At 38.0% G+C, this 23,127-nt stretch overlaps 1 protein-coding gene across 1 annotated transcript in view; it reads left to right on the forward strand.

The window, feature by feature from the left end:
• STXBP4 (syntaxin binding protein 4) overlaps window positions 1-23,127 on the forward strand; it is a 61,982-nt gene that overhangs the window by 30,156 nt on the left and 8,699 nt on the right. The window contains exon 20 of the mRNA XM_041409380.1: window positions 15,771-15,828. Coding sequence (XP_041265314.1) covers window positions 15,771-15,828 — 58 coding nt within the window. The remainder of the gene's footprint in view (window positions 1-15,770; window positions 15,829-23,127) is intronic.

The following is a 23,127-nucleotide window of genomic DNA, read 5'->3' on the forward strand; positions in this document are numbered from 1 at the left end:
TGTTATTTACAAAGCATTAATTTGTTACCCATTCTGTGTCAAAGAAAGCAAAATAAGAAGATAAAATTTGTTCCAAAGTGTCCAGAATATTAGACTTACTGGTGGTGTGAAAAGAATAACAGTGACCAGGAGAGGAGATAATTGGTTTTCCACCGATGATAATCATAGATCTGTCACACTGAATTGGTCTTGTCACACTACACAGGAAATTGTGCAAAGAAAACTTTTGGTTCTGAATGCAGCTGAGTTCTAGCATGTGGTTATGTCAAACATAATAGGTAGAATACATGTTAGAAAGCTCTGGAGGCACAGCAGGGATCCATTTTATGAACCTGAGAATTAAAAATAGGTCTGCAGAGAAGGATTTAAAGATTGAACGTCATCTTTCCGAGTTCATTCTGATTTGGAGAGCTTTACAGATAGATTTGGGCTCTGACAAGCTTGGGTATGAGATTAAAGCTTTAAACCTCACTGGCTTTTTTCTCCCTCCCCCTCCAAAAAAAAGTAGTTAAGGCAAAGGAACTATGTAATAGCATTCTGTCTGCAGTGTTCTCTGCCAGCTTCTCAGTAAATGTTTTCCATGTGATCTGAAGTTTTCTTGCAGATGGACTGTCATAGAAAGGGGGCTCTTGTGTATGTGGCATTTCATAAATATCATCCATCAAAGAGAAAAGTGTAATAGAGACTACAGTGCAGAGAGAAGGGTTTCCTAATCCCAGGAAGGTGTCCACAGCATAATAATTTGTTATTGAATTCTTAGAGAGAGAACTGGAGTTAATATTTTTGACGTTGCTCAGTGGATCAGAATGTCTGGCTGGGAAACCTTTGTGATACATTTTACCTTCTATTTAGAACTTCTCTTTCATTATTTGCTTCATTCTTGTAAATATGAAGTGAAGGAGCCCCAGCCAAAATTCCTCTTTGATTCATTTACAGTACATGTGAAGCAAAGTCTGGATGCCAAGAAAAGGTTGTAGAGTGTTTTTCCAACAGAAAACTGCTTCCTTTGTAAAAAAATCTTCCTTGACAACCAGGTCAGAATGACATATTTATAAGTTATCCTCACAAACTATCCCCTTCCTCTGTAATAGCCTGACATTTTGCCTGAGGGAAGAGGCTTGAAGAAGTTCAGTGTATTCCTGAAAATCTTCAAGAACATGTTGCCTTGTGATACTGCTGCAGATCAGCTTTCAGCTCTGCAGGCTGAGTGACAGCTCTGGGGAGGCACTTTGGTGATTCTTCAAGCGAAGACTCTGGAAAAAGAACAACAGCTCATTTTCCAGGGCTTACTGCTTCAGGATCCTCCAGATCCCAAAATGCAAATAATGAAGTAATAAACAGAATAATCAAGCTCATCCCTTGAAAGAGCCATTCTTCATCTTCTTTAAAGACTAAGCTCTTTTTAGAAACCAAGCCTTGAGAGGCCGTTCTGCATTACAGAATGTGAGCATCTCCTGAACGCTTGAAATTCCTTCCATCATACACAGGATAATAATGCCTCAGTAAAGAACTGCAGCATTTAAAAGTAGTTGCTGCCTGCACTTAGAAGACCATATGGTGCAGATCATGCTAAAAAGAATAGTGATAGCATTTTCTTCTTTTCTATTACAAATTTAGAAAAGGAATACACTGGGTACTGGTAATGACCAAAATCTGATTAACCCTGGAACATACTTATCTCCTCATCAAAGAGCAGGCAATCAGCATTTCAAAATGGGCACTCGTATAACACAGCTTTCAGTTATTTTGGCTGCCCATTTCCTCCCTCTGCCTCTGATACTTCTGTCCAAAAATACAATCTTGCTGTAATTGACACAATTCCAGCCATCCACATCCAGGAAGTGCTCTGAAGCCAGGTTCTTCTCTTGGTGGGAACTCAAGCACTGAATTTGGAGCTATTTTGGAGCATCATATTCCTGTAATTTGCTCTCAGCCTGGGATCTGACACAAGGCAGTCATGCTGAAGTTCACTCAAATGATATCCAAATTAATACAGATTCCAAAACTCCTACTTAATTTACTCATATTGATCTTGCCAGTCACTAAGCATTTGATTTTGAAGGTCCTACAGACAGAAGTTTAGTTGCCTGGATCTTATATTCATTTTCCTTGAATGCTGACTAGATAAGAGACTAGGAACTGCTGCTGCTCAGCATCCATTAGTGCCTGTTCTCTTGATGGTTAAATTGCTTTTGATTTTTGGGCAATGCCTTACATCTTTGACATTAAAAGCTGAAATATTGCATCTATCCATTTCTTCAGTTTAGGGATTTTTCAGCTATATTGTGTTCAAATGTCAAAACCATTCCATAGTCAGGAAAGTGTCAGTTATCCCTTCCTGTTCTTTTGACATTGTGGGTGGAACTAAGCTATAGAGTTACAAGGCTTCACAAATAACTAAGCTATAGCAAGGCTTCACAAATAACAGTTTTGCTATTTTGAAAAGGGCCAATATTAAGTATTCATATTTCTTTTGTTTGTTGCAGGCCTGGTGTGTTTGTTTATTACAACAGAATAAATGCTATTTATGTATACATTTATTATACATTATTTATTTATACATTTTTGCTATTTTGTTCTTTAATCTTGTGTTTTATGAACACAGCAGTGCTGTAACTTTGTGCATTGGCTGTAGTTCATCAGCCAGAACATCAGCTGTTCCCCCTCCCCTTTTCACCTTTTGCCTTTACATCAAAATCCAGCTGTAACTGTGGCATGGACAGGCATGTCCTGCTTAACTTCTGTTACTTTGGCTCCTGATATTAAAGCTGCTGTGTCTTCTTGTATTTTTAGTATTAGGCAAAGTTATTTCCTTCAAGGTCCAGTTTGTGGGAGGAGTGTGCATTGAGGGAATACCTCTGACATTCTTTCAGCTGCTGAACTGGATCTCTACCTTTCCTTCCTCACTGGAAGAGCTGCCTGGGGAGGAGCAGCATAATGACAACTAAAGAGATAACTCTGTGTGTTCATTGTTCTGGCAAGGCCATAAATATTTCAGTGGATTACTGAAATCAGAAATAGAAGAGACCTGATAAATTATACAGAGTATATCCTGAACCCAGCTGTAAAGCTCCCTTTTTAATAGTTTTTGCTAGCAAAAGAATTAATATCACTGCTGTGTGCTTTAAAGGTAAAAAGCTTATATTTGTCAGTTAAACATTAGCTGAGACAGTACTTCCACTAGAAAATATTAATTTGGTGACATTAATATGTATTATTCCTTTGAAACTTTTAACAACAAAAGAAGTGAGTTTTCCCAAAATAGAATTTATCAACTGTTTTATTCAAAGGAAAATTTCACAATTTTGCTAGTCCCTGAGGGTTGATTTTTTTTTTTTCTTCTCCAAACAAAAATACTTAATGGGAAGATAGTTTCATGTTTGTCAAAAGTAATAATATTAAGTTTTTCAATGAACTTTTTGCTGTTGAATTTTATTTAAGTTGACATTAAAATGAAAATATAGAAATCTCAGAATTACGTTATTTTAATTTTTACAATAAACATCAGATATATACAAGATGAGAAGTGAATCTGTTTCACATTATATTGCAGACCTTGTTAAATTTTTGCCTTATTTTGGGAATATTTCATTAAAAATTTGATAGCTTTTCTGCAACTCTTTAGATATATTGCAGATCAGACCTCAGTAAAAAACCCAAAGGTGAACAACTTACGTACTTGCATAAAAATTAAAATTCAAAGTTGCATAACAAGGAAAATGGCTCCTGTAATCCTCAGGAAAAAAAAATCCCATCATATTTAATATCATTTTACAAGGATGCAGTCAAGAATGCAAAAGCTTTTTTTTCTACATAACTGTTTACTTGCAGTAAGACTTTTAATTTTCTGGAAATCATTTAAATGTCCAATTTTGCCTGCCTGGTAAAAAAAAAAAAATGAAGAGTTGTAACTCTGACAGTGTTCATAGAACTGTAATTTCAAAAAGAAAATCTGTTCCAGAATTTGAATATGTTTCATTGCAACAGAAAACAAATGTTGTGACTAAGAAATGTAATATTTTACAGTATTGAAAATAATTCTGATATAAATGAAATTGAGTGTGCATAAAAATTAATTTGAAAAGGGAGCACTAGACCTCTGAGATAAGTCCATTCTCTCTCCAGTCTGTAAATGTGATACAAACTGTTTAATTGACATGATTCCTACACCTTGATTAAAATTATTACCCCAATTTTAAAAAGGAATTTCAGTCATGAAGCAGCTGACTTGCTCATTCATAGGTAAGAACAACAAAAACTCAAGGATTTAACAAAAGTCTTCTGAATTTAATATTTACTTTTTTTTCTGAATAAGTGCATTATTGATAGGAAATCCTGAAAGCAGCTTTTTTTTTCCCCTTCCTGGGCAGTATCCTACAATAACTACAATTTAGTATTGCACTAGAGATGCTATTCCCCAGCAGCCTTTGGTAACTGTCAGATTTATTAGTGACTTGTAAAAATTCTTTGCTTCTGGTTTATCATTACTGTGTGTGATGTTTATGCAGTGCCTGGACAGTGAAGCAGTGTCAGGGAGGACCTTTGCACTGGAAATTACCTGGAAATCTTCTTTAGGAAGGGAATGGCTGATGAGGAAGCACAGACAGCCATAGGCTCCCTTTCAGTTTTCTCAGAACATTTTTCTGAGTTGGGTTTCTTGCCTTCTTTATCATTATTGCTGCAGTTCAGTAGTGCAGGTCTGATGCAAAGTTTCAGTGCAGTGTGCTGGATCCACATTAATTTTGTAATGTGTGGTTATCCACATATTTTTAGGTGATTCAGACTTACAGCTGTGGTTTCCAGGCTGTACTGGGTCATCAGCCACTGAACTGCAAAACTCTCACGACTGATTTACAGCTTGTCTGCAGGACCTGGACTCTTTTATATTCTTTTCAATTGCAAAATTTATTATGCTAATCTGGGGGAGGTTTTGATGTTGGGTAGTAATCCCTGACTCAAAAAAAAAAAAAAAAAAAAAAAAAAAAAAAGTGAGGCTGCTAAGCTGTAAGCATCATCACTGATGAAATAGTAATACTTAAGAGTTTATCTTTTAAAAAGCAGTGCCTATAATGTTACAGAAATAAGTTATGCCAATGCAGCCACATCAAGACTAATAAAAATATAACAGAAAAAACAATAAATAATAACAAAAAAAAAAAAAATAGAAAGCAAGACCAAAAAAACCCCTTTTGCTGTTTCACTTTTGGCTGTGGTTTTGTAGTCTTGTTTGGTTTTAGTGTTAATGTTGGGGTGTGAATACAGGTGCTGTCTGACAAGCCTTAAAAACATTCCCTAAACCCTGTTTCTCTGGTGAGGATTGCCTTAGGTTTACAAGAAATACTTTAAAGGAGACAAGAGACGAGTTTTTTGATGCATAATATAATTAAAATGTATCACTTCCATGAACACAAGACATAAAAACGCCTTGCAAATGGGAAGCAGAAACAAATGTCTGCATATAATGTAAATTACACAAAAGTGTAGAAAAGTAGCACTCAGTAGTTTGCCAACAAGGCATCAGAAAAGATTTAGCTGGAAGGACCTGCAGCAGTTAGACTGTGCATCCATGTGCCTCCAGCAGCACAGATTATTGTTAGCTCAAACAAACAGCATATGTTTGTTGTCTAGCATATCCCACTGCTTCTGTGCACCAGCTATTGCTATCCTTAGTTATCTTGGCCACTAGATACCTTTTCCTCTGGCTTAAATCCTCCTCACTGTGGTTAAAGCCTGTTACTACTTGGCTTGACCCTACTACTTCCTCTTAGTGGCAGCATTTCAAATATTTGAAGACCATGCAGCATCTCCACCCTGTTTGCTGTTCCCCCAAATGAGTAACACCAGTTTGCTGAATTTTTCTCTACACCACATCTCTCCTGGCCACTTCCTTACCTTTGTATTTCTCTGACTTCTCTCCAGTTCATCAAAGTTATAATGAGTTCTGTACTTGAGAGCTTCCTGCAGGAGACAAAAATGGAATAACCTTGTTTGCTTTAACATGAGCTCACACCATGTCCCAAATGGTGCTTCCTTTCCCCAGTAACTCCAGTTACTGGTTCCTGTGAAGTTTGGATTTTATTCTGCTCCCAGAACCAAAGACATTTGGGTGTGCCCACTTCCCTCTGGGCAGCTGATTACCCACACCTTGAATACAACACTTTGTTGTTGTCCTTATCCAGCTGCACCCTCTTTATTTCAGACATTTGATCCAGTTAGTCAAGCCCTTAAAAATTCTAATCTTGTTTTTCAATGGCGTTTCAAAGAAAGGTCCTTTTACCAATGGGTTTTAAATCCAGAATTATCCCCAAACTCCCCTTCTTTAGACTAAACCCACTCTTTGTTGAGTGTGAACGAGGAATGACGTTCTTTTCACCTAACTGGCCTTACTTGGGGGTGTTGTTACAGGGCCCAGGAACTAGACCCTGCTTATTTAATTTGGTGTCCGAGAATCAGAACATTACAGTAATTATGGACAAGCACAGAAGCCAGATAAAAGCTGACACTAATAAGGACAGAATAATTTTAGACCCTGATCAAATCAGAAAATACATTTAAATATCAGTTATGAACAAGTTGCATGCTGATTTATTGGTGGTTGAATATGCATGTTAATCCCCATTTCACAGCAAGGAAAAACACAATTCAGTGTCTTAAGCTTGTATTTCAAGACAGTTCTTTAAAGTGACCTAGATTTCAGAACTCTGTTGTTGCTGCTAGAAAAGCAAATTATTCTCTCTCCATTCACTTACCTTTAATGAGAAAAGATGAGTCAGCTTTTGAATAGGAACTGCCTGTCCTGACTTTCAAATCAAAACATTTTAATAATGAAAAACAAGTGATATTATTATATCTTAAAATACAGATGACCTAACAAGATTAGTGCTGTCTCATTAGGATAATTTTCAGCATTTTTAATCTCTAAAAAAGAAAAACTTTATTAAAAGTCTATGGACTTGTTTTATTCAGACTGTGACCCCTCTATGAAAAAATTAGTTGACTTTGTGCCTCTTTCCATACAAGTTGTATTTGGTCTTGGTAACTATGGAGACTGAAGTCAGAACTCTCCAGATTCAGCAATTTTACTGGATGGTAAATACTTCCTAAACTGTCTCTCTATTAACTTCTGTTGACATAATGCTTAGAATTTTGATATATTAATCCTTCATTATAACGTGATGTTTTGACATAAGGGAGGAAACAAACTTTGAAATTCTGTGGCACAGAGATGCAAATTGTTCCCAAGTTGGAGAAAATACTCAGGGGAGGCAGGAATTGGTCTCGGCCCCAAATCAGTGTCTGAAAGCCAGAAAATACCCTGGTGAGACAGGAATTTATCCTTGAAGGGTCAGTCCCAGATCCAAGTCTGCCATCCTTCTGTTTGGACTGGCAGGGACAGCTCAGATTCAGGCAGAGGTGGGTACCCCGTGTCTCCCTGTGGCTCTGGGTGTCAGCGAGCCCCTGTGTCATCATTGAAGGTGGCAGAACCAAAGTGACCATTGCAGTGCAGCTGATCCAAAGCACTGTGTGTGCTTTTGGCAGGCAGCGCTGAGTTCATTTTCTTTGAGCATCCAGATCTGGATTCGTGCTGACAAGGGGAAGGGGGATGAGCAGCATTCCCTTTGTTGGGAATCAGTGTGTGCTGAAGCTGTCAGGGCTCATCTTGTCTCAGAGGGCTCGTAGGCTTTGCTGTCAGCTCCTGCAGTTGTCACATTTTTTCACTTCTCCTTAGTAGGTAGGAGTGAGAAGCTGAGGGCCAGCAGAGCTCCTCAGACATATACAGCACACAAGTGTGTTCATTTAAATGGAAAGAAGCACAAGGGAAGTTGATTGCCAAGAATGAGAGAGGAAGCTTTTTTAAAAGTGAGTTTTAAGGAGAATTTGCTAGAGGAAAACATAATTACTTGGTGCTTGTAAAGGAGACCTAAAGGAGGTACAGAATGTTTGTATGGCTCACACTAGATGTGTTACCTCGCAGCAGGAGGCATTTGGATCATTAATTGGGAGTTAAGGAGGGACATTTTTGCCTTGTGTTAGTGATTGCTGTGGGTATTGTGTTTGGTAACAGAAATTTTCCTTTCACTGTAGATGTTGTCTTTACACTTCAGGTAAAGTTCAGTATGCTAAATGGAGACACTTGGTGGTTTTTTTCCCCCACTTTGGATTTATAATAAAAAAGGAAAGCTCTCTTAGATTTTAAGAACTTTTAACATTATTTCTAAAATGTTTAAAATGCTTTCTGAAACCTCTTCTTTTACCTATGTGTAGCTACAGGCTTTTTTATGTCAGGCTAAAAGGATGTCTTGAGTTGATGTATTCTTACAATTCTTCCTTCAAAAGGAATAAATATTACTTTGGTCAGTCCTTGCTGTGAGATGAGCTGAGCAGAGAGTGGTTCTGTCTCTCAATTGTAGGTGGTTCGTGCCAGCCCCTTCTGCAGTTTAATTTCATCATCAGTGCAAAAAAAGTGAGATATTACTTAGCAAGAAAGGCATATCATGTAATACTATTGCTTTTTAAATCTCAGACAATTTCTGCTCAATTCTAATTTTAGACAGTCATTTTAATTTGTTACCAATGAATGCTTTCTAATTATACTTGCATTTAACGATCACATGCGTCAGTGAGCAATGGGAGCTGACAGTGATGGAAGTGGGTGGATGGCACAATAGATGCTGACAAGAGACCTTGATCCAGGAAGGGAAGGAGATGGGTGAGTTCCGGAACAGAGGAATCAAGGGAGCAAGAAAAGAGGGAAGCTGGGGAAAAAGAAATGATTTCTTGGGACATACAGTGAGGTATTCCAGGCTATTCCTAATTAGCTGGTCCTGGTGGTGAATGCCCTGTGTGCAGAGTCTTGAATTTCTGGAATAAGAATGGGTTATTCCAGGTCCTTTTTAATCATCTGAAAGTGGCTTGTACCAATTCAGAACAAGAATGTTCCCCAGAGAGTACTTCCATGAATTTAACTTTTTTTTTGCTTATATGGCATTGGTGTAAAATTCCCCAGTGCAGGACTGCTTTGCTAATTTAAGAATTAATTATGTGTTCCCTGTGTCCTCTTCATCAATTCAAGATTCATAGGTGTAAACAAAATTAATTTCAATTTCATTTGTGCAAATACTCCTCAAAAATTACTTTGTAACTTGCAGGGTGTTCAGTCAGCATGGAAGCAATAGTGCATTCTTGACTCATCCCAAGTGGACAGCATCATGTTAACAGTCAATAGTGGGAAACTGCAAAAAAAAGCTTGCTGTTAATTCATAGACATTAATATTTTTAAAAAAAATCTGGAAGGGGCTGAGAAGAATGGTTTAGCATTTTTCAACCTTAGCAGGGAGCAGTATCTGCCCTGTGATCCTCAGGTACTGCATTTCTCTCACTGTCACTAATTGAGACTCAGCTGTAGAAGCCCCTGCCCTGTGATCCTCGGGTACTGCATTTCTCTCACTGTGTCACTAATTGAGACTCAGCTGTAGAAGCCTTTAACACTAAAATAAAACAAACAAAACAGATGGGAGCCACTGGAGGATATGGAACACTGGTGTGATTTCTTTTTCTTTGCAGCATTTTCTGTGAAAAAGGTGAATTTCTGCATTCTGCGGTTTTCTGATTTTTCTGTGTCGCCTCCACCTTATCAACAGATTCTTGACCACAGGAGGCCAAATAATTTGGAGTGGTTGATCATTGCATCCTTTTGTATTTTCACTGGTTAACCAGTAGCATTTTAGAAAGAAGCAGTGTAGGTGAAAATTACAAAAATCAGCGTCAGATAATCAGTATGTTAAATGCATTTTCAAAAGCAAATAGTAAAGCCAGTGGAATATGCAAAATCCAGTTTTTGGTCAGAAGAAGCTGGTCTGAAACCCCTCCCAGCTTCCACTATCCCTTACTTTTGAAGGTTTATGCTCTCCTGAGCTAATGCATTAACACATGTATTGCACCCATGTGTGATAATACTGAGGGACAAGCAGCTTCATGGTATCTTGGCCTCCACAAAATCCTTTTTTAACATCTGATTATTAAATGTGTGATGTGGAAAGACTTTGGAAGCCAGTTGATTAGAAGCATATTGAAATAAGCTTGGTTTTTTTGATCCAAGTTGCTGAAGAATTACTTTTTTTCCAAGAGGTGATTATTTTGTATTATTTTGACTACTACTAACCTCCTGTACAGATTTAAATCAGCATTGATTCCTCTGTTTGCTTCTTATCTTGTTAACAGTCCAAATTGTTTGGAACCTACAGAGTTTTGTGAAAGTAGATAATTAGTCTTTCTCTGAAAAATACGTACTTTAGGTTTTTTTTCTGTTTTATTTCCAATACTCAGCTTCTGAAATTGTACAATTTAAAAGGTAATTCTTTATCCTTCTGAAGGACACAGCAGGAACCTCATTGCTCACGTGACTGTAGGTCTCACTTATTTCTGAAGAACTTCAAATTGAGCAGAGTTTGTTCTGACTTTGGATTTCCTTCCTTGTTAGGTAGGAGAGGAAAATGTACTAATGTCTGACCACATGTGCTGTTTGAGGTCATTCTTATTTCCTTAAATTTTAGTCAGTTGACTGGTCATTGTTCATAAATTGCAATTGCTCTTGTATTCAAACTGTTTCTAATTAACTGTACCAAGCTTTTCAGAGACAAATATTAGAATAGAAGAAAGACATTTTTAACAGTATGTCATTCAGAATTACCAAAAAGATCTAAAAGTTGTTCATATAATCCTTCAGTGTGAAACACAAGCTATTCAATAGCTCTTCCTAATTTTTAAATTGTAATTGTTTTAATCCAAGATTAATGAGTTTGCAAACATAGATATGTTATAATTAATAGGCAGCGGAAAAACACAAGCTCATCTTTCACCATGCCCTGAATGTTCAAAGTGAGACAAATACTGGTCCTGAAGCCTGGTTTCTAGGAACAGACTGAAGGGACACAAGCCAATCTGCCAACCATAGTCCAAATCAGCAGAAGTTTCAGTTGCTACTATTTCCCACATGTCTCTGCTAGAAGACTACTGAGTCTTCTTTGTTTTATTAAGTGACCAAAAACAAAAGAAAAAAAAACCAGTTTCTTTAAACTGGAATTTGATATGTGAAAAAAAGGAATGGAATGTCCCCTCAGCAGAGTATTATTTATGAAAGGAAACATATTTGGTTTTGGGAAGAGCACTTGAAATGATCTAAAGTGACACACAAGCAAATGCCAGAAGTGCATATTCACTTCTGAAAGCTGTTTTCCTGAACCTCAGTGTTTATAATGTAATTCACAAAAAAGCAGTAATATTATTGATAAAAAACAGCGTATTATTGAGAGCTTAAAAAAAACTTAAAAGTCTATTTTGTGCATGCACCCTTCTGAACCCTCTGGACAAACAAGGGTGGATACTTCTCTGCAGATTTTTGCTTTAGTTGTGTCAAATTACATAAGTCACGGAGGAGTTCTGCTAGTCTCACACCATGATACTTCTGGTGTCATCTCTGGGATATTCCCATGTTCCCGTAGCACTCAGGAGTCCAAAACCAGGAAACTTAGGACCAACAAATCAGACCTTCAGCTTTCCATCCTCTTTGCATTGCTTAAAGAGCTCAGAAGAGAAGAGCCAAAGGCACTGGGGATCTTAATTAACACCTTTTCCTTTATTACTGAACCACCAGAGGAAGGTTTAAGTGTTGATAAGAGCTGAAATTGGTGGCTATTGAAAAGAGATCAGAATTCAAATATACATCAAGTGACAGAGAAAACTGGTTTTAATGTCCTTTAGCAAATCTTCTGTATCAGAAACCCTTCTAGCAGGTAATTCCTGTTTCTTAAAAAGGCCCATCATTTTTAAGACCCTGATACTAAATACAATAAGTTATCAGGAGATAAATAAAGAGTATGAGCCAGCCCATACTCTAGTATGTAAAAAAAAACATGTACAAGTCATAAAAGGATATGTAACAAAGACATCCTTGTTTGTGTTGTTGATCAAAGAATGGTTCATTGTGATACAGAAGATGTGTACAATGTGGCTTTAGCATTGCAGGTAGATACTACATCCCTTAAACTTAATCTGGAATTAATATTCCAGATACTGACTGTTTACCCATAACAGGAAGGGAATCGCAGCTAGAGACCCTTTTAATGGTGGATAACAAAGGTGTGAACAATGCTGGAATTCAGTCTGTGTTTCACGGAAGAGCACTTAGGGTGAGATTAGCACCTCTGGGAGGCAGGTGTCCCTGAGCTCTCCTTCCAGGCTCATCAGTGATCTTTGGTGCCTGCTGTAATGGAAGGAGGGTTTTAAACTCTGGCCCCGAGGCCAAAAGAAAGCACTTAAAGATGTACTTATCTTGAAGCATCTAAATAGGGCAAATCTGGATAGAATCCTAGTGCACAGTACTTTTTTTTTTTTTTTAGCGATTCTTACCATGGACTCTAAATCTCTCATTTCCTTTGAGTAATTTTGTCAAAAATTAAGAAAAATAGAGCATTTATGGACTGCAGCATTTTGATGTCAGGATTGCAGTTTTGAGTCAACTGAATGTTCTGCTGTCGTATCTGCTTTAGTACTTTTCATCTGCTGATCTCCACATATCTTTTGCTTTAATAATTTTTAACTAGATTATTAGGGGGGGGGAATCACCCAACTACATTACTGCAGTTTCTAGGTTTGATAACTGCCCAGGGAAACGAGGCTTTTCCCCTAATACCTGTATTTCCTCCTTTTTCCTTTAGAGACACGAGGGATTGTGCCATGTGCAGTGTTACTGAGGGAGAGCACACACATTATCTCTTGGGAGCTGCAGGCAAAGTCTTCCATGTCTGTCACTTCCTACAGGTTTATAATTCGGGCTGATGCTCATCTCTTTTTTTTTTTTCTGGGGTCCACAGTGTCAGTGCTGGTGCAGTTTTTGTCCTGTTAAGTCAAGGAGGTGATAAAGATCGATGAGTTCCACACTTACCAGGGATCAGGAAGGTTCTGTTTGCCCGAGGGCTTCATTTCCTCTCAGCTTTATATAACTCCAGAGCAGTGGTTATCCCAGCAGGCAGCTCAGGCAAGGAGGAGCAGTCCCCAGGGACCCTGCCCGGCTGCAGCAGTGCTGGGGCACAAACAACAGCAACTGGTTCCTTGGTTGTGTTTGTCACAGAGAATTACAGACATTTCTTTGGCATTAACCCTAATTAAATGCACATACTCAGAACAAAATGCTGGTAGGTTATTGTGTATTTTGACTAAAATGCTCTCTCTCAGGAGACTGCTCTTGCTTTTGCATGCACAATTGCTTTTGCAGTTTTACCTTTTCTTTACCTTGCAGAAGGTAAATAGTCACTGGTATTTGTATAGCAAGAAGTTGTCTATTTTCTGCTAAAATGAACTAGGTTTTAAATACTGTAAATCTGTGATTTCTTAAGATGATCTATGCAGACAACTGAAGCCAAATATATTATTTATGAAGATTCATCAAGGAGACTGTAGCAGTTCACACTAGAAATTATAAATATGCAGGAAATTTGAGACTGCTGGAGTTTATGTAGGCTAAATCCTGTATATTTCAGACTGTTTTTCTGACTTTTTTTTCAGCTCCTTTACCTCCCATTTACTCCAGGTGAGAAATTAGCAGCCTTTCAAAACAAGTCCTGGGACAAACAACAAATTTGACCCTGGAGGGTGTGCAAAAATAAAGCAGGAGGAAGTAGATCAACTTATGAATGATTCATGGAGACAATGAGCTTGGAGGAAGTGGAGATGATGTCTGGGGAAATACGATGCAAAACATGAGAGCTTCCTAGCTACCAGGGGAAATGCAAGAAATAGAAGTACAAATCTGAAAGGGAAGGAAATTAATAAAGAGAACAGCACTAAAAACCTACTGGAGAGCAAGTAAAAAATTTGGAAAATAAAAGCTTTAAAAAACCTATAGATGTAGGTGGAATGTGGAAGCATACAAAGAATGGATAGGATACACAGTCTAATGCATACCAAGTCAAAAAGGCAAATAAAGCACTGGAAATATTTCCAGGGTTTCATCTCTAGGTGACAGATGTATTCAGTGTATTTGAAAAGCGAAGTCTTCAGTGGGTAAGGGAAGAATACAGAGCATCAGTTATTGCTACCTGTGTATAGTTCTTCATTTAGGAGAGGAAAAAAGGCTATAAAAATTTTAATCAAATCACCAGTGGAAAAAAGTGCAGTTGGCACTGATAAATGAAACAGTTTAAATGAAAGGTGGTGTAGGGGTCCATGTGAGTACAGAGCAGGGCTTTCACTCGTAATTGAGCAAATCCATTGTCGTTTATTTGGACGTGCATGCTTCATGCAGGAAAAAGGAAAGGCCTGGGCAGATGGAGGCCATTGAGGGATGAATCCCATTGCCATTTAAATAACAGAAAATATCCATGCTGAATAAAGGTCCCATCTTTCATGGGAGAGGAAGGAAGAACCAGTGAGCATGTCTAGCATATTTATAGCTTAAAACATCCTTTTCTTCCTCCCTTCATAATGGAGTCAGAACCTGAGAACTGCTGTGCAGCAGCTACTTTGTGTTTAAAGGGTAGTAGCTGTGGATTATTCTCTTTGAAAGGTAGTGGGTAGTTTGTTTTGAGGAACAGATTGTATAGATCTGTTCTAAACTGAAAATGGTAAGGAGCCTGAGGTAAGAGATTAATGGGGGTAAAACTGATAGGGAAAAAAAAAAATCAGTCCAATGGGTTTTTTTCTTTTGAAAGCTGTACTGAGTGATCACAGTGCTGTTCTAGTTCCCAGTTCTCAAGTTCCCATCCTGAGTTCTGCAGGTTTGGTTCCTTGTTGCTCCTTGCTGGGTGCCTGCAGGTATAATTCCTTCCCAGGAGGTTTGTACCAGCTGCAGTGTGCCCAGTCCTGATTCTGTGGCTGTAATGAACTCTCTTTGTACTGGAGAACTGAAGTTACCCCTCCTCAGGCGTTTAAGAAGAACCACACTAGGGACAAAGGTGTGACAACAGAAGAAAATCAGCCTTTTAAAAAAGAAATGTAAAAAAATAAACATGTGCACTTAGGGCAGTCCTTGGGAGGAGGCAGCTTTCAAAGCTCAGATGGTGCGTGCAGTCCAGCACATTTTCCAAATAAAAGTTTTAAACCAAAAGCAGGCTCACAGATGGTTCTAATGAGCTGGTCTTTGAGATACACTGGGACTTGAACAAAAATAGTTTAACTCCTAAGACACTAACATTTTGAGATGAGTTTCAGGCAAAACACTTCAAGAACAATTTTTCTTGTGTATTTAAATTTAATGTATATTTCTAGTCTCAAAAAACCCACAGTTTTTCAGGACCTTGCACTTGCCATTATGTGCTTTACAGTATCACAAAAGCCTTTTTACACAGGGACTAGTGCTTCTTTCTCCTGCACTTTTTAAACCCTACAAAGAGTTAGCTTTGAACAAATTGTTATTAAAAAGGTAAAGATTTGCTAGGACAATTTAATTTTTAAAGGAATATAGAATAGGACCCTACTAGAAGTATGACTCATCATTCTAGTAATAGAAGTATCATCAAATGATACTTATCAAAAAGTATCATCTAATAATAAATGTATCATCAAATCATCAAAGCTAGTTAGCTTTGTGGCACAGCAAGTATTTGTTAAATTGTATTGTTTATATTATTATCTGTTGCAAAAGTAGGAATTGATTTATTAACTATTTATGACATTGTGTGAAATGACAGTATTGTAACTTACAGTATCTCAAAACTATGTTCTCTGTGTCACTTGGGTTTTGAGAGAATTCTTACTTCTTTATCTCCTCTTAGGTCTGCCTTATGGATGGGAAGAAGCTTATACAGCTGATGGAATCAAATATTTTATCAAGTGAGTGGTTCTGGGGAAAATGGGTCGGAGTTGAAATAGAAGCACATCAAACTAAACACATTTTCAGTCCTAGAATTAATCGAAAAATTTATTGCACATTGCACTGTATGCTGTTTTTTTTCTAGAATATAGTGAAGATTAATTTATATCATAGGGGTTTTTTATTATTCCTGTAAAAGACTGAAGGAAATTGTGAAAAATATAATTCACCTCCATTCTATATATATCATGATCTAGTTAATAGTAAGTTATTCTAACTGCTGACATTTCCACACTGTTGAGTTCTTACAGGTGCCAGAAACACAGTTTTGCAGGTGGAATTCTGCAGTCTACTAAAAAAGAGGAAGGGCAGCAAATAAATTACTTTTATCCCAAACTCTTCTGAAAGTCACATAAATAACACTGAACTTGATGCATTAACTGGCCAAGAAAAGCAGAGTTTTTTCCCTTTTTTTTCAAACACACTGCTCCGTTGTCCTTGCCTCACCCCGTGCTGCCTCGAGCGAGATGTATTAAAGCAGACATGTTTTTTTCTGCAGAGGTTTCCAAACACACTGTATATGATCCTGCATTCCAGTTCTAATCAAAGGGTGCCTTTTATTTTCAGACAGATGTAGGTTACTACATGAGATTTATACAAAAAAAAAAAAAAAGGTAGAAAAATAGCTTAGGAAATGAAAGTGAATTAAAAGCCAATTTCATAACAATGGAAATAAATACAAGAGCAACTATTAAAATAGAGCACTGCTCCCTTGGGCTCTCTGTTCATGCAGGGAGCCATGACAGGACAGTTGGGAATTTAAGGTGGATGGTGGATGTTTTGTGGGTAATACTATGGCTTTGTACCTGTGTGACTGAAAACTGAGCTTGAAGATGATATTATCAATAATAGCAAATAAAATCTAGAATTAGAACAGAAGAAATGACACATTCTTGAAGCATCCCCCCGAAATTTTTTTGGGTTTGTTCCTGTGTCTGTCATAGTTATGTATCTCAATGGCTCAGCAGAAAGCTGGATTTGCTGGATATGTGCAGACATGTCTTTCTGAGCTCTGCACTTGGATGCTGAACCATTGCAGATGTGACAAGCAGATGCTTATTAGCAACAGTAGAATCTCATCTACTCTAGGTGGTGCAAGCCTAATTTGCAGAAAGCATCAGATGTTTTGCATCTTATCCCCACTTGTAGTCTGAAACTACAGATTGGAACTCAGGAGTTCACATGAAAAAGCTTTTTCAGGAATTTTTGTAGATCTCACTGTTAGTGGCTCTCTTCATTTGCTTCTGGTGACAGTGCCCAGGTTTTCCATTGCTGTTACCTTCTGTTATCTGTCCTAAAAAATTCTGCTGTCAGTCTTTGTGAGGAGGAAAGGCAAGGAAAATTTATCCATTTAATGGCAGAGAAGGGTGTGAAATCACCTTTCATAACCACTGGCTAAAAACTTCTTCTGAGTGGAGTCACCACACTGAAGTGATGTTAGAGTTCTTAATGCAGCTCATTAAAATGGAATTAACTGAGCATTTCAATAACACAGCACGGTAATTAATATTATTTTTAACTATTTCCTTGTTTTGCTTTCATCACTGTTTCCAAATGCCTTTGCAGAGTGTAAGCCAGGCTGTTTGCATGCCTGGCAATCCATACCTCTTACTACACTGTGTAATGTATATGAAATCAGCTGTCAACTGTTTGGAGCAAGGAGCATGGCTTGCACAGTCCCTTGTTTCTAATACCAATGGTGGAGATTTCAGGGTGAAAACCAACACTAAAAATATCCTTTTTCTAGAAGGAACTTAGCTTGAGGGGCCATCTTATCAGCTGATGCTTTCAAGTAGGATTTAATCTTAATTGTTTAAATGGGGATTATCAGAATAGTTGATAGTTCACAGCCCTGGTACTAATGCTGTAACCTTCTTGTTCTCTTTGGCTGTGAATGTCAATCCTTTTATTCTACTTTAGAATACTTTCATTCATTTTTAGCCCAGCCAAAGCCATGAGGGGCATAAGAGTATTTCAGCACTACCCACTTCCCTGTATACAAATATACAATCAAATGTTATTTTAATTAGCAGTTGCCTTCAGTTCCAACATGCTTTATTGGGCCATCAAGTAGCTGAGTCCATAAATCTATACATTATAAATCAAATGCAGTAAACACCCCAGAAAGGAATCTTAATAGCACATAAGCTTGAGACAGCTTGCTGTGAAATTTCCATAAATATCTCTGAAGGGGTGTAGCAATATGAGGTGCATGAGAAATCAGAGTTTAAAAGAAGCAAACCAGCTGGCTTGTGTTACACACTAAAGTGAAACCCACTTATGTGAATAATTGACATGAATAAAACATTTACATCGGGCTGAGCAGCTCCCTGTACCAACCAGGGAAAGCTGAATCTTGTCCATGAATCTTGACTTCAGAAAAACTTTTGAAATCACCACTTTTATCCAGCAAATCATGTTTGCCTCAGTAAATTATTTCCAATCAACCAGACTGTCAGGAGTAGTCAGTGCTGCAAGTGTGAGAAACCACCCTTTAGACTGCTAAAACTGACCTGAGCCTGGGCTGGGCATTAAGGTCATTTTTATAGCTTTGCCATGGAATAGCAAACTGGAATGGAAGCCCCTCTGAGTTACAACTCAGTGTGCACTAGGAAAAAAGCAAGTTCAAGTCTCTTACTAAAATAAAATAAATTAACAGTTATCAAAGGACAAAAATTCCAACAGTAGATAGGAAGTCAGCTTCATTGAAAATAAAACTTCCCTCCTGCCAGGTAGTAAAGGTGGAATTTGGGCCCAGATATGTTTTAAGATAACTTGTTGTATTTTAAAATAACGCAGAGGACAAGCACTGTTGTATTTTTGTGTAGCAGTACACCAGTCATTCACACATGGCACCAGATTCATGCCCCATCAAGAGAAACAAAGCACTGGTGCCTGTTTCCTCACCAATTTACATTTGGAATCTCAATCCTTTTTATACTGGCTGGGTATCCCATTCCAATGTTTAGTTGTTCTCACAATGAAGAATATTTTGTTAACCTAGACAAAATTTTCCCTGAAGCAACTTGTGCTCATTGCTTCTTGACTGTGCCCAACATCTTTATGAGAAGAGTGGGCTGAATAGACCCAATTCCTTCAACATTTCTTCATGTGCCAAGTTCTCCAACCCTCTCATCACCTTGGTGACCCTCCTCTGGATCCTCCCCCATTTTTCTATTCTCTCTTTTGAACTTGGAGGATCAGTGCATTGAAGAGACCCCACATAATAAGGTAAAAAGGTTCATTAATTAATTTTACTATGAGGTGATTAATGGAGGCATTTTTTAAGTTACTGTTTCTGTCCCAAACAGGCATTTCTTCTGTAAGTCCCAGAAACACAAAGAGGCTAATGAGCCCTCATAAAGTATCACCTACACCCAGATGAGTGTGAGAGCACTTACAGTCAGCTGGGAGGCATGAGGATGGAAAAGTTTTGTAAAGAGGGCAAAGGCCATCTTATTCACTTTTAAAGTTTTCATGTGGCTGGTTTTGCCCAGGCTTAGTTCAGGCATTAAATGAGTTTACAAAGTGTTGTGACCGACCACCACTAGAAAAAAACCTCACTTTTGCTGTATGCTCTAGCACTAAAATCCAGCAGTGCAAACAGTGTCTATTCATTCTACCACTGAACTGATTTTGTGAATTAGGAATTTCTGGGTTTGATTTTCAAATAGATTAAAGAGTCTATGCAGAACTGCCCTCCCAGGAAGGCACCACATCTCCTAATTAATGGTTTCATCCTGCTAGTTTAAAATCACACAAGAACAGCATAAAACCCCGTAGCTGGGACACACTTTTTTTCGCCAGAAAACCCATTCTAGTTAATCTCTTCCATCCTCCCACTGTGTTCACCTTTAACATATGGCAGCTCTGTATCATAAGGCTGGCACCTAAAATTAGTCAGGCCCTTGCTATGCTCCCTCCTACTCCCACCCACTCCTTGCATATGTATGTGGTTTGTAAGGACCAGCTGTGAATTTTGCCCCTGTAAACACTGTTTCTATAGCATTTTAATAGGACTAGATTTCAAATATTCTACATTAACAGCATTTTCCTCAAGAATGCTTATCTTAAATTTTCACAGAAGACAAGTAGAAGTTCAAATATTTTAAATCAAATATTTTAAAACTTTGGGGATCTTTCCCCTTAGGTGTATTAGAGCCTGTGATGTTTTCTACCTTGCAACAAAGGGGAAACAGTAATGCTTTGTTTAGGGTAATCTTTCAGCAATTTATGTAAAAATCAGAAGTTACTCATGGAGGCATTGTGTACTTCAGGTTCTCCATTGGAAGGATAGAATTTGCTCCAGGTTAAGTAGAAGCCAAAGTCAATACTTAGAAAATACAGATTAGTAAAAACCATACATGATGTGTTCCAGTGGATTTTTAAATCATGCCTAACAAATCAGGTTTCTACTTGGAAAGCAAACACATTATATTTAGATACTATAACATTTTATTTTGTTTGGTCTTCCTTGGGAAAGAGACACCATTCACTTTATTGAAAACTGGGCATTCATAGAAACTGTTTATCATTTTAGCTGAGCTAAGAATAGCAGAGCATGTGTGATAGATGAAGAACTTCTGTAGTATAAACATTGGTGTTTTGCAGCACTGGAGTGAAAGGTATCATCATAAAAGGAAATAAGTCACAATTGATTTTACTTACTGCATGGTAACTTGAAGATATAAATTTGTTCTGTTTCTAAACATTTCTACTGCTTTATAAATGAAGGATGCAAACCCCTGAGGTGTGTTCAGCTCATTCCTGAATACTCTGGTGTATTGCAATATCCTGCTTATCTGCAGGTTATCTCTAGCAAGGGTTGTGGCCCTTGCTAGAAGAAATCAGTTAAGTTCAAATCATAGCACCCCTTATGTAGAAGTAAATTTCTGTATGTTCCACTTAGTTTTCAGTCACTTCAGAGTAGCAAACTTAGAAAACCCATGATCTGCCATACTGATTTCAGCATGGAATTGAAATTCCCCTGGACTGAATCCAGTGACAGCTCTGCTCCCAGCTCCTTGTAAAGCAGTAGGCAAGTTACTTGCACCAAAATTAGCAGTTATCAAGTCATCATTGTAGGTGTCCCCATCTTAACTCTGATGTTTTGTGGGCAGGGATGGGTAATTTGAGGCATGCAGTTCTGGTTCCACTGAGTTCAAAGAAAGCTGCAGTTACTTTGCATCTCTTAAAATTTGGACTTTTCCCATTTTACATTTCATTAAAAAAAAAAAAGAGGTTGTTTTTGAAAATAATTCCTTTTACCTGTCATCCTCAAATTCTCCTGAACGAAAATAAAGAATAGTTACATAGTCACAAGAAGTGGCAAATATTTAAATAGAACTAGCTGAGCACTAACCAAGGGCTATCTGCTGTTATTGCAGTTTAAACTACAGGGATCCAGAGCTGTCTCCAACCATCAGCTCAGCATCAGTTCACACACCTTCTGAAGAAGCCATGTGAATCTGGGTAGTCCTGACATGTTTCTCTTGGATTCTTAGAATTTAGTTTCTCTGATTCTCACTGAAATAATTTTGCATGACTATAAGGAAAATAATCTCAGATGTAGAAGTAGGAAACTTGGCATTGGTTTTTATGATAACATGAGCTTGTAATACAAGAATGTTAAGACCTTAAGCTGCTTTTGGTTGGGCAATCTTTTTTTTTCCTGGGAGGTTGTTTGTTTTTTAATATCAAGAACCAAAATGGAGAAACATTCTTTCAGCTTCCACAGATACTGCACACTCTGTCCAGCTTCTGGCCTGTCACAGAAGGCATCTGTTAAAATTTCTTCTGTGAGAAAACACAAGAAAGGGAAATTATTTTGCTCCCTGGGTTTTGGGAGGGCTGTCGGAAGCAGATCAAAGCACACAGCAAGGTTTTTCAGGATGTGCTTCATTTGGAGCCGTCCAGATCAAAGCACACAGCAAGGTTTTTCAGGATGTGCTTCATTTGGAGCAAAGTCACTGCTCCAGGTTCATATCAGTTTAGTGCAAGGAGCTTAAACAAAGCCTTGAACGTGCTCTGATGCATTTGCAAATACACAGCACCAGAATTTTTATGCAGCTCACTTAGAGGCAGGACTGTGAGTAACTGCACATGTTGAACCAGCACTTCCAGAGGAACTGCACTTGGCTGACACTGGGGGAGACAGATTTCAGGTAGTACTTTCAAGCTGAGAAGTGCCTGTGCTGTCACTCAAACCATAGTTCTGATTCAGCCTTGGCTGAGATCCTGCTGTTGTTACTGGTTTTGTTTTAGTTTGGGCAATTTGTTTATTGTTGACAATTTTTAATGATGCAGCACACACTATTTGGCTGGATAAATCTTCCTAGTGATTACTGCCCTCTGAAATGGCTCATAGATTTTTCTGAGTAGACAAGGGTTTAATTGGTTTAATCAAGGAATAAATAGCAAGACTGTCTTCTGGGGTTTCACTTTATATCCCTCAATCTTTAATTAATACTCAAGCAAAATCTGCAATCCCAGAAGGAAATACAAGAAACATTTTTGTTGCCTCAGGACACAGCTCCATGAGGTGACAAGTGCTCTTGATCTTATTACACCAGTAAAATTAAGGTCACTGACATTTTCCAGGGCCTGCCCAGCATCCCCTGGGGTACTGTTAGAGGTTGCATGTTCCTTTTGAAATGTCTTGTAAGAAGGTACAGACTTAAATAAATTTTACCAAAAAAGGAAAAAGAAAAAAAATGAATGTTTCCGTTCAAATAATCCTATCTTGATAAATGCAGTGCAAAAACCCTTCTCAAGCTGCCTTTAGGATTCGTGTCTGGTGCCTGTCATCCTCAGATGCTCTCAGGATTGATTGATTGATTGATTGACTGATAGATAGATAATACTTGCATCAAAGTCACTCAGTTGTTTTATTTTGCTCTAATTGCTTACCCGCTAAATTAAAATGCTTTAGTTACAGCTCAGAATAAGTTATTCCTGGCAGATCCTCCCAGCATTTGCTCTTCAAAATAGCAAAGAGTTTTCCAGTGCTTGACAGCATTTAGTATCTGCTTTCCAGCCAGTGGCCTTTCCAAAGGGGATTCCAGCCACAACAGACACCTTGGCTGGCTCTGCCGCTGTGTGCTGCCTCCAAGAGCTGAAGAAACAAAATATGAATACCAAGTTTAAATTCCTGAGGGACAGCAGCAACGTGTTAAAAGCACTGGCTCTGGAAAGCTGAGAAATAGTTCAAGTTGGGAGTGCATTCCTAAAATGTGTAAGGTGCAGAACCAGCAGCTCCA

Source organism: Onychostruthus taczanowskii, unplaced genomic scaffold (assembly GCF_017590055.1).
Source record: "Onychostruthus taczanowskii isolate IOZ18803 unplaced genomic scaffold, ASM1759005v1 scaffold30, whole genome shotgun sequence".
In the NCBI taxonomy this organism is placed as follows: domain Eukaryota; kingdom Metazoa; phylum Chordata; class Aves; order Passeriformes; family Passeridae; genus Onychostruthus; species Onychostruthus taczanowskii.